At 38.3% G+C, this 17,362-nt stretch overlaps 1 protein-coding gene across 2 annotated transcripts in view; it reads right to left on the bottom strand.

The window, feature by feature from the left end:
• bicc1 (BicC family RNA binding protein 1) overlaps window positions 1–17,362 on the bottom strand; it is a 105,842-nt gene that overhangs the window by 74,399 nt on the left and 14,081 nt on the right. For both annotated transcript variants that reach the window (XM_089121982.1, XM_039653314.2), the window contains exon 2: window positions 5,161–5,207. In XM_089121982.1, coding sequence (XP_088978108.1) covers window positions 5,161–5,207 — 47 coding nt within the window. The remainder of the gene's footprint in view (window positions 1–5,160; window positions 5,208–17,362) is intronic.

The raw sequence follows: 17,362 nt of genomic DNA, 5'->3' as shown, positions 1-17,362 counted from the left end.
ACCTGCTTTTCATTTCCCTCCCAAAATTCTCCATCAGCCTGTTGACAAATAACTTTACAAAAGTCTACAATTCATCCTCATTCTATAAACAACTAGGAAGGTATGAAGGGGCAAGGAATTCACGATGATAGTGATCCACACCAGAAAAAAAAAATGCACCATGCATGCCAAGACCAGCCGAACGATTATCAATCAATGTCATTGTCTAAATTTGTATAAAAATATTCAAAAACATAGAGGTTTACATTTTCTGAGTGATGCACGCCATTGTCGCCACAATGCTAGGGTTTTGTAGATGGTGTAAGAGCGTCGCTATGGGGTTGCTATGGTCCGCTGATTGTTCATTAGTGAATTGCTATGTCAGTAGCCACTTTTCCACTGTCGGGCCAGTGCGAGCCAGGGCTAAAAACGTGCCGGCGGGCCAATGGCCTTGGAACTCAAACACCGAGCTCAAAATCAAGATGCGATTCCATTATCGGGCCATCAGTCCCCACCGCATCGCTACACTAAAACATGCCCTCAACACACCTCCATAGAACGAAATCACACAAATTCACCATTTCGCCAGCTTACTAAAACTAGCTAGATCACAAAATGAGCATGAAAGAAGCGAACATTTGGTCTTTTACTTAGAGACGTAAGATCCCAGCATCGGTATTTGACCAATGTTTTACAATACAAAATTTACAGTGATAGTAATTTATTAATATGTGTCTGGAGTGCACATCAATCATGCAGAATCAAAGTGGTATTTACCATTTTCCACAAAACTCCATTAAAGTTTGAATCGGCTCACACATTTAGAAAAATACATAACGCACATTTTTTTATTAACTTTTATTAAACTAAATGTAATGGTTAGAGCAGGTAGAAAGCTTACAATGGTTTTGTTTTTTTATAGTTAGGCCTAATAGTGACACTTGCATTTACAAACACCTCTAATAAAAGAAAAAAACAATTATTTTGTTGCCAACAAGTAAACAGTTTACAAAAAGGCAATTTTGATAACAGTATGAATAGCTAATAAATATTATATATACATGATGAGTTCAGAAGCAAAAGCCTCTAAGTGCCATTTGAAATTTTCTTCTAGTATGATCATTTTTATCAAGCTTGTATATTTAAGTTCAGTAATTTAACTTAAATGACAATGAAGATTACCTATTAATTGTCGTTTAAGCGAAATTACTGAACTTGTAAAAATTATCATTCTAGAAGAAAATTTCAAATGGCACTTAGAGGCTTTTGCATCTGAACTCTTCATATATATATATATATATATATATATATATATATATATATATATATATACAGTATATTGCTGCATTCTTTCAGAGAGATGAGGCAAGGTTTCCTGAGGTGTTGCCGTTACCTGATCAGAGCTCTCAGCGTGAGAGAAATGTCTAAGGAAAAAGGGCTGAATCCCATCATTGTGCAGAATCACGGAACACTCGATGGCTCCAACAAGAAAACACAGTCGCCATGATGATGGACAGGAACGCAGTGTTGTTATTGAAAGCACGTGTTATTTTAACAGACTGGTATCACTCTACTAAAGACATGCTCTTGGGGCGTGGGGCGCTGAGTCGGCAGAAATATTTCCCTCACAATCAAAAGACATATTATATGCTTTCCTTTTTTTAAATACCGGTCCATTTCTAAAAAACACTTTTTTAAAAAAAAGATTTGTTGTTGCTTTCGACATAACGTGAGATAATTCCTGAGGTCATTTTTCATGAATTTATCTATGTCTCTGGGTACAGGCCGAATTTCACATTCTTACATCGTGTGTTTAGATAAAGTATTTGTTTTCAGAGCAAGTTTGACATGACCAGAAAAAATACCACTCTTATCTTTTGTTAAATCCCATTTACAAGGTTCCTTAGGAGACACACTGTGTTATTTCTCAGAAGAAATATCATACGCTTCATTTTTAACATCCACTAATTCACATGACAAATAGGGCCCGTCACAAAGTCTACACTTTGCCTCATGGACTGTTAAGCAGTCATCCAGAATGCAGGTTTTGCAGAAGGAGCATAGAAGCTGAAAAATGGGGCACGTGAAGTTGTAAGCATGATTATGAAACCTAAAATGAAAAACTGGTTTCCTTGAAAAAAACCCAACAGGATTTTTCCATTGACTTTTGAATTATTGCAGAAATTAAGCTCTGTTACCAGCAGCAAATAATTTTTACATGTTCATCATGATAAAATTCACAAATGCACATAACACTCTAAAATCCCAATTTGGGTCAAATATGGACAAACCCAAATGTTGGGTTAAAAATGAAATTAATAACTGTACAGTTGAAAGTGAAAGTTGAAGTTGGGTTAAAATTTTAAATGACATTTTTAATCCATCATATTTGGGTTTGTCCATATTTTACCCAATTTTGGGTTAAAACAACCCAGCATTGTTTAGAGTGTACATTTCGAGAATTTTGAAACCAAATACAATCACATTCACAAGTAAAACATTAAATGTCTGAACCCTAAAATAAAAAATAAAATAGTTTCCTCTAAAAAAATTGGATTTTTCCATTGACTCTTGGATTGTTGAAGATAAATACTGTAATCAACAAAATGTTCATCGTGATAATCTTCACAAATTTACACAACTTTTATGCATTTTAAGCCAAATACAATCGGCAGAAGTAAAAAGTTAAATGTCTGGAACCTTAAATGAAAATAGTTTCCCTTGTAAAAAAACCCTAATTGGATTTATCCATTGGCTTTTGGATTATAACAGAAAATAAGCTCTGCAACCAGCAAAAGTTTATGATTCTTACATGTTCATTATGATAATCTTTACAAACGCACACAACTTTTATGAAATTCGAAACCAAATACAATCACCACAAAAAAAAGTTACACATCTGAAACTTAAAATAAAATAAAAAAACGGTTATTTTTTTTTTTTCCATTGGCTTTCAGATTATTGCAGAAAGCTCAGAAACCAAAAAAAGTTAATGATTCTTAACTTGACTAGTGAATCTTGAATCCTGCAGACAACTTTAAAGCCAAATACAATCACCAGAAGTAAAATTGTAAAAGTCTGAAACCTAAAATGAAAAAGTGCACAAGTGTGATTATAAATGCATTGAATCTGTGAAAGCGTGCTAGTGAGTTGATAGGTTTTCCTGTTTGGCATGATGACGGCCATGGACTTCACGAACGCACGCAAGCAACGTCCGTGAGACCGCAAATCCCCATTTAGGCTGCCATTTGGGACATGGCCATTGCTAAAACACTGTTCGTGATATGTAAGGTTGTGTTTATTTGAAAAGCAGGAATTGGCTTTTCTGAAGCTTTGCATCAGCTGCGACAACCCAAATTTGTGGCAGCCAGAGGCTTACAGTGTAGCCAGCCGTATCTTCCAGAACAGGCTCTCCGAGACCCTTTCCAAAGGTTTTCACACATCTTTCAGGTTAGCACAAATAAAAGTTTGACATGTGCGGGATTGCTTACCAATATCGACTTGCCTGCGAGAGTGTTTATTTTGAAGGCCAGCATGCTCTGATTCAGGTGCTGAGTCTCATTCCTGCCCTGAGCTGTCTGGTTTCTCCTGTATTTATTCACAGCCTGCCAATTAAACCAGCAAGTGTTCGCCCTAAAGGCCATTCTACTCCCCTGAATCCAAATACGCAAAGCGTGTTTGTTTTGGCGTGGCCATAAATGGACGGTAGACCTACTTTGAGTATCCTTCGGCAAAAGGTGTTGTGTCACGAGTCACCGACTAAGCTTTCGTAGTAAAGGTGATTTATCACACACTTCACACTTTTGCAAGGACTTCCTATACAGTTTTGCGGTCAGTTTGAAATCATTTATTTTGCCCTTTAAGGATCCATATTTTTTAACAGGATGAGTTAAGAATTTCTGGGTAAAGTATTATGTTGTGTTGGATTAATAATATTATTCCAATATTTAATACGATTATAAAGCATCAAGGTACACTACCGGTGAAATGTTTGGGGTCAATATGATTTTTTTTTTATGTTTTTGAAAGAAGTCTTTTAGAGCTGAATTTAACTGATCAAAAATACAGTAAAAACAGAGATATTAAATATGAATTACAATGTAAAGTAACTGTTTTTTTATGTGATGTTTTAATGTGATGTTCAATGTTTATGTCTTTGATGGAAAAGCTGAATTTTCAGCATCATTACCCCAGTCTTCAGTATCACATGAAGATGTGATAATTAGGTAATTAGGCATCAAGGTACATTATCGTTCAAAAGTTTGGGGTTGGTATGTTTTTTTTTTTATGTTTTTATGCTCACCAGAGCTGCTACTTTCAAAAATAGTAAAATTGTGAAATAGTATTACAATGTAAAAGACCTGTTTTCTATTTTAATGTTTTATGATGTAATTTATTCCTGTGATGGTAAAGCTGAATTTTCCACATCTTTCAGAAATCATTTTACAAATATTTTATTAATTTGTAATAGTTTTACTAAATATTCACAGGTTCTTAAATATTAATTTGTAGCTCACCAAAACTGACCAGAGCATCTGGAAAATGAGACTTGGTGGTTCATTAAACATAGAAATGTGTCAAATTGTCATGCCATTGCATGAAATCAACCAATGTAGACATCCTTCAGGAAGAAGAGAACAGAAAAGACCTGATGTTAAGTAAATGATGACAGAATTTTAACATTTTTGAATAAACTTTTCCTTTTAAATATTAGCCACAACGTACAGTGGAGTGACTATATTCACAATACAACACATGTCTTACTGCTTTCAACAAAAATTCTGTATATAAAAAATATTGTTACTCATAATTAAGACCTTGTGTTTTCTAAATATGCTTATATTCACTTTATTTTGACCTATAAAGTTCTGTCATCTCCTCTTAAGACTGGTTTGCTAAGCTGTAACAAAAAAAAGCTGTAGCACAAAAAAAAAAAATCAAGTGAGCCTATCTATTGTTACTGGATATACACAACTGCACACTGTGCATACAAAGATGTAGTACCACATCTATTACCGCAGTAGTAGTATTTTGAGGCTCGAGTACCGCAAAACTGTTGCACAGCAGTATCTCGCTGCACTGATTGCAGTTTGTCCTTTAGCAGAAATAATTACACATGCAACATGAGTCTAGCCTATTTTCTACTGCACGAGGCTGCCAAAGCAATGTGGTTTTCTTTACCTTTTGAAAGAAGTCCTCACCTCCGTTGACTCGCCCCTCCGTGGCAGCTGCGGAGAAGAATGGGACATTTCAGAAAAAGCGTAACATCAGGAATCACTTATGTTGGCGTATTAACAAAATCAGCAATTCATATCAACACATTCTTCCACATGGCCTTGGGTGGAAAAAATATCTGCGCAATTTAGGCAGGGCGGGGGTCATTTTCCTGTCCATTTGCAGCAAGTCACCTCTGTAGAAAAATCAATGCGTTAATACTTTTTGAAGGTTTATGCAGGATTGTAATAAACTTTGTGATGCGTAAAACTACATTTAGAAGGTTTAAATGAAGTATATCTTTTAAATGTAGATGTAAAACTTTGGGTTCAAACCCCATCTAGGACTTCCTTTTGCTTATTTTGTAGAGTTGTAGACTATAGCAATGGCAGAGTTAGATTCCCCAAACACACACACTGATCAAAATCCATGAACTGAATTTGCGGTAAGTTGTTTTGCATAAAAGCGTCCGCTGAATGTAGGAATGTAAATGTAATCCACATGAGACAAGGAATCTGACATACTTGTTCAGTTTGAGAAGTTTGCCAAGAACATTTGATTTAAATTAAACAGTAAAATACAGACTTGTTCATCAGCAAATTTGGATGTTGTTTAAAGAAACCACAAAATGCAGCAGTTGATGGACTTCTAGAACTTTTTCAGTTCATATTTCTCTGGATCAGGAACATGACCTACATTGTGAGATGCAGGCATGGCCTTGTTGGGCCAAGCTTTAAAATGTGCGTCTACTGTAATCCAGACAAATGCGACGTGTTTATTTATATCCAATGAATTACAGGGGAGTTTTTTTCAGAGCCGATTGACTGAAAATTGCTCAAACCACAGGCACCGGCTGAATCAGCCCTGCTTTACCGCTAAGATATCCAGAGGCAATGGAGGAAGGTCTGAACTCTACAGAGACTCTACATTCAGAGATAACAACAGAATTACTCATTTTTTCTGTGATTGGCCAAGAAACCAAGCAAAACAGAATCTAATGGATTTATGAGACCGTGGAAAGGCCTCAGGAAACTATTCATAAACACCATAACCTTCTCAAAAATTATGAACAGACTTTGACCATTTTACTCCATGTTGCTTAAAACATTTGATGTGTGGCCACCATGAGCCAATAACAAGGGTGGTCTCAGCCTCACACTCCTGGATGCCCAGAGTTTGTTCTCTCAGCTTTTGATGCATATTGCACTCAACACTGGAAAACACTTGTGGAAATCGCAAGCTTCAATCAGATTGCTACATTGCCAGTTGGTTTTTATCACAAAATCATATTTAAAACAGTGATACACCAATGTTTTTGGCAGGAAAAATATGTTTCAGACAAAAAACAAACAAAAAAATGGCCAAAGCAGAGACATTTAATTAGTGTTTCTCCAATGAGGCGTTTTGACAGTGTCAGTGTCTATTCCTTGCACACAACATGGATAAGCTACAACAACAACAGGTAAACATGCCAGCAATGTGGACGCATTTCACCTTGACCAAAAATGAATAAGTAAAATATCAAGAGGTACAAACATAGAGTTCGACACACATACGACTAGTTCAATTTATCATTTGAGAACATGACACCCTGAACAACATAAATAGTTACCCAATATAAGCGAAAAGCGGTATTATATACTGGTATGAAAATATCCTCGCCGTGACATCCCTACAGCAAAGGTTTAGCAATGCTGAGTGTGCCGAAATCAAAATGTATTTCAATTTCATAAACGTTGCTGAAACATTGCTAATAGGATTAGGGTTGGGTATCGAGAATCGAGTATCGATTGGAATCGGGACTAACTTTTCGTTTTTCCCGGAATCGTTAAAAAGTAAAAATTTCGATTCCTAGTTTCGATATTCACAGTCCGCCGAGCGGAAGAAGAAACCGCTGAACAACACCAACAAAGAAGCGTCTACCGGAAGTGTTGCCATAACCGCGCGTGTCGAACATGAGTACCTTACGTCGGCGATCCAAAGTGTGGCTTCACTTTTCTAAAAATAACGAAATCTCGGCAAAATTTGTGGCAAAAGGAGTATTTGTGACAGGAGTATTTCCTTCAGAAAGGATTATTTCCTTCAGAAAGACCGTTGGTTAGCAAGGTTAGGTAAACTTTTTTGACCCTGCCTCTTAAAAGAATCGGAATCGAGAATCGTTAGGAACCGGAATCGAAACAAGGAATCGGAATCGGAATCAGAATCGTTCAAATTCAAACGATACCCAACCCTAAATAGGATGAATACCATTGGAAGCCATTGTAAAATAGACAGTAATTGCACACCTATGACAACCAGGGGTGTAAATCGGATGGTTCATCATGATACAACATGATATCGATTCGCATAGCCATATTTACTGAACACTGGTGTCTTTAATTATATTGCTGTCATTGCCATTTTATAAAAACCAATAAGCCATGCAAGGCAAATGCGTTACAGTGATTTTACCACAAAAAATCGTGGTTTCAGGCACTTTTGTGGATTATTGTAGCTTGTCCACAGAAAGGTACATTTAACTTATTTTTATTTTAACTACACTTGGGAGGTCAAGCGACTGCTCTTCGCCGTTCTTCACGCCAACTTCTGTATAATAGCGTCAAAGACAGATATCTTTTTGCAGTTGACATTATTTTTACTTGGCACTTAATGTCTTATTGCTTTGAGCAATGTGCCAACATAAGCCATAGCATTATGGAACAGAAGAGTAAATCAACAAAATGCTCAACACCACAGACAAATGTCAAGACTTTGTCCGTCAACACATACAGTGAATAAAAACATATCTATGAATTGCTGGCAAAGGTAAAACATTCACTCTTATCCAAGATGGACTGTGTTCAGGGAATGGATTCCCAAAGCAGAATAGTGACCCAAATATCTTCTTTGTGACTATATTTCTTTCCTTTAGAGCAAAGTGCAAAGTTAAAGAATATAGCACTGCCAACATCTTCTCATGCAAGGCTAGTGGTTAACCTCACTGTAAGCAAAGAAGGCCACCAGGTTACTGAGTAGGGTACACTGGCATGAGAGGAGGCTTTTATAAATGGGTTTCAACATTAAAGAGAACATATTCAGCATAATATCTCAAACTAACATAACACTCATCTTGGTTGATTTCTTTAACTTATATCAGCCGATATTAGGGTGTATTATACATGGCAATGCATCTAATACAGACATTTTTTTTAAAAGGACTGGGAATTGTGTGTGTGTGTGTGTGTGTGTGTGTGTGTGTGTGTGGACTCAAGGGGACTGAGTCCAGAAAGAAAATTGGGGGGTGTGTGTGGTGGGGGGGATTGAAAGATGGGGGGATTTGCTGCATTTTAAATTTAAAAATATAAAATATGTTCCAAACTCTCCCTAGTAAATCTTAGCCATTTTCGCCACTGCATATAAATGATTTTAGCGCTTTAACTTAATGTCATTTTGGTTTTGAATTCATAGGATGAATCTGAAATCGTAGAGACCCACAATATTTAGATTCAGTGTATTTTTTATATGCACTGATATTAAAATATCAGTAAATATAAGCCAATAATTATTTGACGGCTGAGTCCCATGCGTTTTTCCACCAGCGGAGCAAGTTGATATATTAAAGGGGTGATGAACTGAGAAATCTAATTTTCCTTTTGACATCTAAGAGGTCATCATATTATAAGAATATCATGTAAGTTTCAGAACTGAAAACGTCCTTGTTAGTCCAATAAAAGCTTTTATTGACATCAGCCCCAGCAAACGACTCGTTTTTCAAAGTGGGGAACAAAGACGTCAAAGAGGATAAAACACCACCCCCGCAGAATAAGATCAACGCCTACTTCAACAAGGTCGGTTTAGCCCCGCCCACCGATTCACGCATTACACGCATAGCTAAATTACATTGATGCATACCTCGTGATGACAAACCGGATCCAGCTACCGAGCAATACAAAATATTGTGCAGTGCCTGGTTGTGGAAGAAGACAGTGGCTGCATAAGCTTCCTCTGGATTCCTATAGGACTGCATGGATAAACTTTATTTTTAATGATGTTCCAGCTGATGAGGAAAAACATTTCCCGTTTGTTCGCTTTATTTCACTGAGGATTGTTTTGCAAACAAGACTGGATTTGCAGACCGATTAAGAGTAAAGAACGGTGCTGTGCCGTCTATATTGGTTCTGACAGGAATTGTGCAACACACGGACACTGGGTCAAATCATTCCGGTTGCCATTTTACAACATTGGACGTTTTCAAAACAATTTCCCCCTAAGTGCATCGACGGGTGAGTTGAAACTCATTATAATGTGCAAAACTGTTATCCACTCACAGCAGTGGGCGTTTACTTCAAAGTCTTCAGTGCGAGAGCGTTTTTCAGGTAGGCTCAAAACTTGTGTAGTAAATAGCCTATTACTTATTCATTTTGATGTTTTTGAATGCAAAAACCAAGCGCACGTCAAAAGTTGAAAAAGCCAGTTCATAACCCCTTTAAACTTTTACCGTATCCAGTCGGCAAAACTCCGAAAGATAAAGATATAGCTCTTCGCCAGCAGCAGCCATTCTTTTTTTTCAAGTAGCAGTGAACTTTTGCAACTCTGTCATCATTATGTTAAGCCTGCCCGCCGATTCTGATAGACGATGTGATTGGCCTGACCAGAGGTTATTTTTTTATTTTTTTTCCAGCTAAAATGTCTATGGATAGTAGCTAGACCACACTGGCTGCGAAGTATCTTTTGCTGCCGCCAGGGTGCGTCTAGATTTCTAGGCTAATTCTATTCTATTTTCTCCACATAAATTCAAAAACCCTAAAATAATTTTAAATACTACAAGTGAAATTAGGAAATCACAAGTTTATAATGTACACAATGAAATGAGATTTACATTTCAGAAGCTTACATTTAACAGAATTTATTTATTGTTTTTATAAAAGTGTGAGCGATAGATGACATCTAAATGTAACAACAGAGAAAATGCACAACTAAATATCTGATACCAGGTGATCTCTAGTATCAGGTGAAATGGAATCCATTATTTATGCAACCTTCATTTCTGTATTATTATTATTATTATTATTATTATTATATCTTATTGTCAACTTTCAAGAGTCCTACTGTCCTTAAGTAAGGTAAATGTTAAAACTAATGGACAGCTCGAGGTATATTATTTAGACCTCCTTGCTTGGATCATTATGGCAGTATTTGAATAATTAAGTGTAAAGCTTCTGTCTCAAGTATATTCTTGAATGGAGAAATACTGCGGTTTAATCCTGCTCTGTCATATCTGTTAATGCTATATTAGTACTCCTGATCTTAATGCAGTGGAATTTTAATGGTCAAGGCTGTGGCCTGCTAACACAGGGGTTATAAGTTCAGTTACAGATGGGAGTTACCCATGAACTGAGAATTAATGAGATCTCATTCAGTTGCTTCAGAGGGACTGTATCTTTTACTTGTGCACTTTAACTTGCTTATGATGGAAAACGTATCTATTAAATGTCATTATGCTGGTTCAATGGACCTCTGCGGGAACAATGGCCTGCTGTCGCCTGGAAACCACCAAACAATCGCACAGATGTGTGATGCTGCCGCGTCCAAGGCTCCGACTCGATTTGCTGACCTCATAATTGTTGGCTACAATATCATGAACTTTCAAACTGATGTCATGGAAATGTTGCATAATGCAAACAGCAGAATACTGATGGTTTGCTGTTTTTTAATGCATAAACAGTGGCAAGTTCACAGTTTACAAACATTTTAAAGGCTCTATAGAGACCACATTACATTGCATTAGGGACCGTGAGCGCACAACGTTTGTAACATTTAAGTCACAACAATATGATGTAATTTGCTCAATAACATTTTATATCATAATTCTGCTCTCCACAGACTGAGCAAATATCAGATCCAGCAATTATCATCGCTTTGTCAAATGAAATAAACAACACTGGATCTATTCTTTTTTTTTTTTTCAAAAATGCTTTTAAAAAAGGAATAAAAAAAAACAATGATAATTAAATACACCTCTTCTATGATGGACATACTTACATTTTCTAAATGAATCCACTCTAATATGTTTGTGCAGTTTAAAAATTTTGACATATCATTTTATTGTTTTTCTAAATGACACCCTGTGAATAAAATCAATGTTTTTAATATGTTTTAAGACAAACCATGTGCAAATTTACCAGTCAACAACATTGCTGAGTATTGTCTGCAGTGTACCAAAGAAAGTCTCAAAAACGCAGTTTAAAACCGCCCCGTTTCCTACCATTACAAATATCCCGCTTTCTTCTTTTAGCCAAACACACATTTAGAGTTATATAAAAAATATCCTGGCTCTTCCAGTAGAGCCTAAGATTTTGAAGCCCAAAAAAAGTGCATCCATCCATCATAAAAGTAATCCATACTAGACTCACATACGGCCAGTGACTATAGTCAACGCATTCTCATCCTTTAGCATCATATAGAACGCTATATGACAAAACGGCGCTATACTACGCACATGGCACCCGTTATCGTTAATATAACACGCACTGTGATTGGGTTGGGTTTAGGTGTGGGGTAGGGTAGGGTAGTCGCATATTACGCTAAAGGATTTATTACGATTTGGGTTCGCGTGTTAACGATAAAGGGTGCCATGTGCGTAGTATAGCGCCGTTTTGTCATATAGCGTTCTACGTGACGCTAAAGGATGAGAACGGGCTGTTATAGTTTATAAATTTATAAATAGGGATATTTTTCTTACAAAACTGTATCACTTCACTTCAGAAGAGATGCATTTTTTTTTTTTTTGCAGTTTTTGGTTTATTTGTTGTTTAGAAGTCCTTTATTAACCTCCCAGAGCCATATGGAATACTTTTATGATGGATGGACACACTTCTTTTGGACTTCAAAATCTACCATCCACCCCCATTATATAACTTAAAAGAGCCAGAATATTTTTTTTTTTTAAATAACCCCGATTGTGTTTGGCTGAAAGAAAACAGTAGCCTATAGACCATTTTGCAATATGTAAACAACACTTGTCCAGAAACACTTCCTGTTTCAGATTGTAAATGGTTTGTTTATTTCAAATGTAAAGAAAACATCTTAAAGCTGTGTGTTTAACTTTTTGATTCAGTTGTAAATTTTCTGTTGGTTGTATTTTATTCCGTTTATGTAGTGTTAAAAAACTGAAACAGGAAGTGCTTCTGGACCAGTGTTGTTTACATCTTGCAAAATGGTCTATATCTGGCTTTTAAATTTTGGGTGAACTCACCCTTTAAATCAGGTACATATAGCAAACAAGCAGGTGAATTATAGTGTAAATTACAATGGTATGATGAACTATGTGCCTTTGTCCACTGACTTACTATGATGTTCGAAGCATTTCTAAGGATGCTGATTTTTTTACTCTGAGGGCGACAAACGGAAATATAGTTTGTGTAACATTAGCAACACATTTTTTAGCTGTTGGATAACGTATTTAAGCCAAAGCCTGATTATATTAATTACTGTAAGAGGGCGATATATAATTAAAACGTATTACCATTCTGATTTTATACATCGACTTGTAGACGACTCTGTATAACTCCCTCTTCCTTTTCTTCTTCTGAATCAGTTCCTGGTTAGATCAAATTTGGCTGAATTAAATCAATACTTCCACTTGCTTTGTGTAGCGTTTTACTACAACTGATCAAGTGGATCAGGTAGTCTGAGCTTGTAGGACTGCGTGGATGGGGGGCTAATTTGCATATTCATGAATTCCATTCACTAGACATACACTCACAAAAACACTTCCCCTCGGGGAATCCCTGGCAGAATTTTGAAGTGACTTCCATCTTGTCTACTGGGAGAGGGAGCATTATGTGGATAGGCCCTCGTCCCCTCGATTTTGACCGAAGGAGCGAATCAACTCCGGTGTACACTTCAAGCAGCTCTATATCCCACAATTAAACTTGATTGTGAAATGCTAACTTTAGCCTGGTTTAGCCTAACTTTAGCATTGAAAGCATACGATCCCACCCTCCCTGCAAATCACCGTCCAAAGTCACGCCTCCTCCAAAACACGTGAAAACACACAGACCAGAAGCGAAATGTCCAGAGACAACGTTTTTGGATTACATCATGTATCATTCACCGGTGACAAAACATTATAGTACAGAAGGTAACAGTACTACAATAACAACCGTATAACAACTGTGTGCCTGCCATTCTCGCTCTGTCTGCAAAGCATCCGTGAACAGTTGATGACGTATGATGTCTGCGTGAACAGGCTGCACACTGGTATGCAAACATGTTGACTGATAGGGAACACATGCTAACATTTCATTTGGACTGAATGCGATGACTGAACACATTTTATGCTCCTACACCTTCCACAGACAATATATGTTTATAAAAAATACATTTAGGCCACTTAACATAGTGATTGCTATCAGGATATGAGGAGACTATCAACCAGCATAACAAAAGATGTTTCAGTAGAGAATCAACTTTTAAAAAATAAGTTTTGAGAATATCGTTCTGCATGCTCGTGAGCAAAACACATCAAATCAAACCTACTACTAAAAAAGGAATAAACATTTGCCAAAAATGTATGAAAAAACAACAACATGAGTTCTCTACAAAGATTACCCTTTCATGAACTTGGCAGGCACATAAGTTTAAAACTAGAGTTTTAAAGGATCTTTCCTTTTATCATATCGGATATCCTTTGTCTCTGACCCTGGAAAAGAGTAAACGGAAACCATTAAAAATGATAAACAAAGCTTGCAGTTTGTCTGCAGATTGTGGCACATCGTTCACATGTCCCAGCCGAGTGTGAGTCAGTCTAGAAGAATGCACGTTTTCTCCAAATTATCTGTGGATGGAGGGTACATACCAGCAACATACGCATTATCCGCCAAAATCTGGACTCAACAGCGAATTGAGAAACCATTATCGGCAGCCTTTCTTGGCTCCGTTTACTGCGATAAAGATCCATCAATGGCCGTGTTCAGTTTAAGAGTCTCCCATTTAAATTTTGTAGATTATATCCTCAAGATACATATAATTAATAATTTTAAGTTTAAAATTCACATTCCAAAATGTAATATTAGTATTCATTTCACATGCAGTCTTAAAAAATATACATACAATTCTTTTTTTTAAGTCAGCCTGAAATGAAAATTTACCTTATCTGTTTTCTTTTTTTTAAATGCATGGTATCGATCCTTTTTTTTTTTATCAAAATGTCATAACTCTAAGTCAAAACCTGCTCAGTGTAAATAATGGAACAGTTTTAAAAAGTTTTATTTTCACTATTATTTACAAAAGGTTTAAGTATAAATCTTTTAGTTATAAGACACATAAAAAACGTCTCGGATTACGACTGCAACCAGGGAACGAGACGCTGATATTTGACACATTGGAGAATGCCTTCGGCATGACGCATCTTAAGTCAACTATTCAATGTCGATTGGCGTAGCCTAATCATGTCGCATGTGAAGGCGATGCTGAAGCTACAAAAGGCCGCCGGATCAAAACAACGTCAGCTTGTGATTGGTCGAAGCGAGTCGTTCTCGGGAGCGTGAAAAGTGTGGCTGAGGGACGCAGGGTCTCGTCGTAACCTGAGACATTTCCTTTCGAGAGAATCGACACATTGGGGAACGAAATGCCCACTGGACCACACTGAGAGAATACGCCCTGGTGTGAAGCATTTGGCACACTCACAAACGATAGGAATGAGAAGGCTGATCCAACCTAGATTTTCATAAGATTTGGTGTAAAAATGGGAGGTCTGGAGCCGGTGGCTCAACAGACCCCATGGGTGGGAACCCCAGACAGTAAAGAAATATTAGATGAAAGGTGAAGCCAAGAGCGCACCTCGTAAATCAGTTATGAGAGGTTTCCGTAGATAACCAACTGTCTAGTTGAAAAAAGGGGAATAGCTCCTAGCCCTTGACACATATGTAAATAGATCTAACTTATACCAGCCTAAGGCCTAATATAGGCGCCTCCAAGGCTACGACCTGAAGAATCATGATACTGCCTGCAGCCACCTCAGTGTCAAGGCAGACATAAAGTAGAGTGGCTGCCGCATCATCACGTAAAAGGGGGTTGCACCGCACTTCCAGGGTGCAGGACGAACAGGAAGCAAGATTCTCAATATACTTGAGATTCTCATATAACTCATCCACAGGACATGACGGGTGCCAGGGATAACCTGTCAGCCTGATGCCAATAGGCTAGATGACAGAATTCATCCTCCAATCTACAGGAACTTGGAGTTTTTTAGTGGGATTGTCCCTACAAGCTCACCCTTAGAGTGTAAGCTCGTAGGGACAGTATTTAACTGGGTTCAATGCTGTACCTAACCTCTAAAAAATATTTAGTTCCTAGTAGAGTGGGGTTCTAGAATGGATGACCTAACCACCTTGATGGAAAGGGCAGCCTATTTATGGTTTGGTCCCCCTCAGGGGCCAGACCCACAGTCTCCATAACTCCGGCCGCGGATAAAGTATTGTACCACCAGCCTGGGAAAGAAGATCTCTTCTAATAGGGCCTCGCCAGGCAAGACTCTCCAGGAGACTTATAACATCCAAGAACCGAATTCGGGCCTGCCAGTACGGAGCTACAAGGAGTAAACTTACGCCACACCACCTGACCCTTTCAAGAACCCCAAGGAGCAGAGCGATCGGGAGAAAAGCGTATAGACGTGACCTCTGCCACATACAGGCCCAAAGGAGTACCAGAAAGGGCAATGAGTGTTCTCATGAGAAGCGAACAAGTAAAGTCAAAGTTTTTCTCTGAAACGGAGCAGACCAAAAGAAATTACGATGGAAGCTGAAGGCATGAGGCCCAAAAACTCTTTGAAAGTGTTTGACAGTGATGGCCTGGCCTAACCTAATACTCTTTATTGTGGTTAAAATTGTATTTATCCGAACAGGAGACAATTGTGCCCGCATCGTGACTGAGTCCCACTCTAGTCCCAGGAACGTAGTCAAGGAACTTTTCTTCACATTGAGTGTCAACCCCAAGGCTAGGCTGAAAGGAAGAACCGTATATTGATAAGCTTTCCCCCCCAAAAGCATGTATATTGAAAATCTCCTCTCCAAATTGAAAAAGGCACCTGTTACTTTAATCACATAAACCCAGAGAATGCAAAAAACTTGAGTCTTGAGCTGAAATGAAGGACATAGATTAAGATAAAGGCAATCTCGGAAACTTCCTGTGATGGGGTTAGAAGGGAACGAGGAGTTAAGGAGCTTGTGGATCTATCACGACGGACCAGTCCTCGGAGCTGGTTTGACTGACATTCGGTATCTTGAATCTTGAAGTGCCAGCTGTAAAACCCAGGCACCCGTAAACAAAGACCCGTGTTAAGAGGGACTAGACTTCCTGTTCCAAGAACCGACCCTTCTCGGGGCTGGCCAACATGTGAACAACCCCTAAGTAGATAATATTTTTTATATTAGCTCCACTATATTTTGAAGACCCCTCGGGGTGTCTAGATATGCCATTATGGGGACCAGTCCCTCGAGACTGGCCTTGGCTATAAATTTCCAAACAGCATCGGTGACCTGCAGCAGCTAACTGGCAGGAACTTTACAAAACTTTACAGACCTCCTGAGAGGCGGAAAACTCGACAGGGCCACAACGTCTCTGGGCGGAACTACGATTTGTGTTCGCTGGAAGCCGATGTGTCCCGAGGCGCCATCGGCGGCAGGAAGCAAACATCGATTTCCTAAGGGCTGCATAAGGGGGCGAGACTCTTGTACTCGCCCTACTGGGGGAAAGCACATAAGGGTCCGTGTGACAGTGGCAGAAGGCAGCACAGGCTTCCAAACCAGTGGAGCTGGTAAATAAACACTGAGAAAGGGTCCCAACCGTCTCAGGATTATATGCCAGCTCCATGTGTGAATCCCATGCATGTACAAGTGCCACGCTGCCACGACAGACGAGAGACCTGATGCACTGGAAACGTGAGCCTGATCTATTTGATTGAACAGGCTCAAACGTGAGTAGAGCTCTTTCATATAAAAAACAACCTCGAGCCCTCGAGCGCTGTCTGTGCATGCTCCGCTCCCAGAAAAACTACACAGAGTGAGTGTGCGTCACCATCGCTTAAATAATACGGGCAAGGGGACGCACACTGACTGAATAGTTTCTCCTTATTGTTCGCCATGATACATTTCAAAGAGACAAATAAGACAAACAGGTTGACACAGAA

This window comes from Pimephales promelas, chromosome 17, assembly GCF_988280905.1.
Source record: "Pimephales promelas chromosome 17, fPimPro1.hap1.1, whole genome shotgun sequence".
Taxonomy (NCBI): domain Eukaryota; kingdom Metazoa; phylum Chordata; class Actinopteri; order Cypriniformes; family Leuciscidae; genus Pimephales; species Pimephales promelas.
This window is presented reverse-complemented; position numbering and strand designations above follow the sequence as displayed.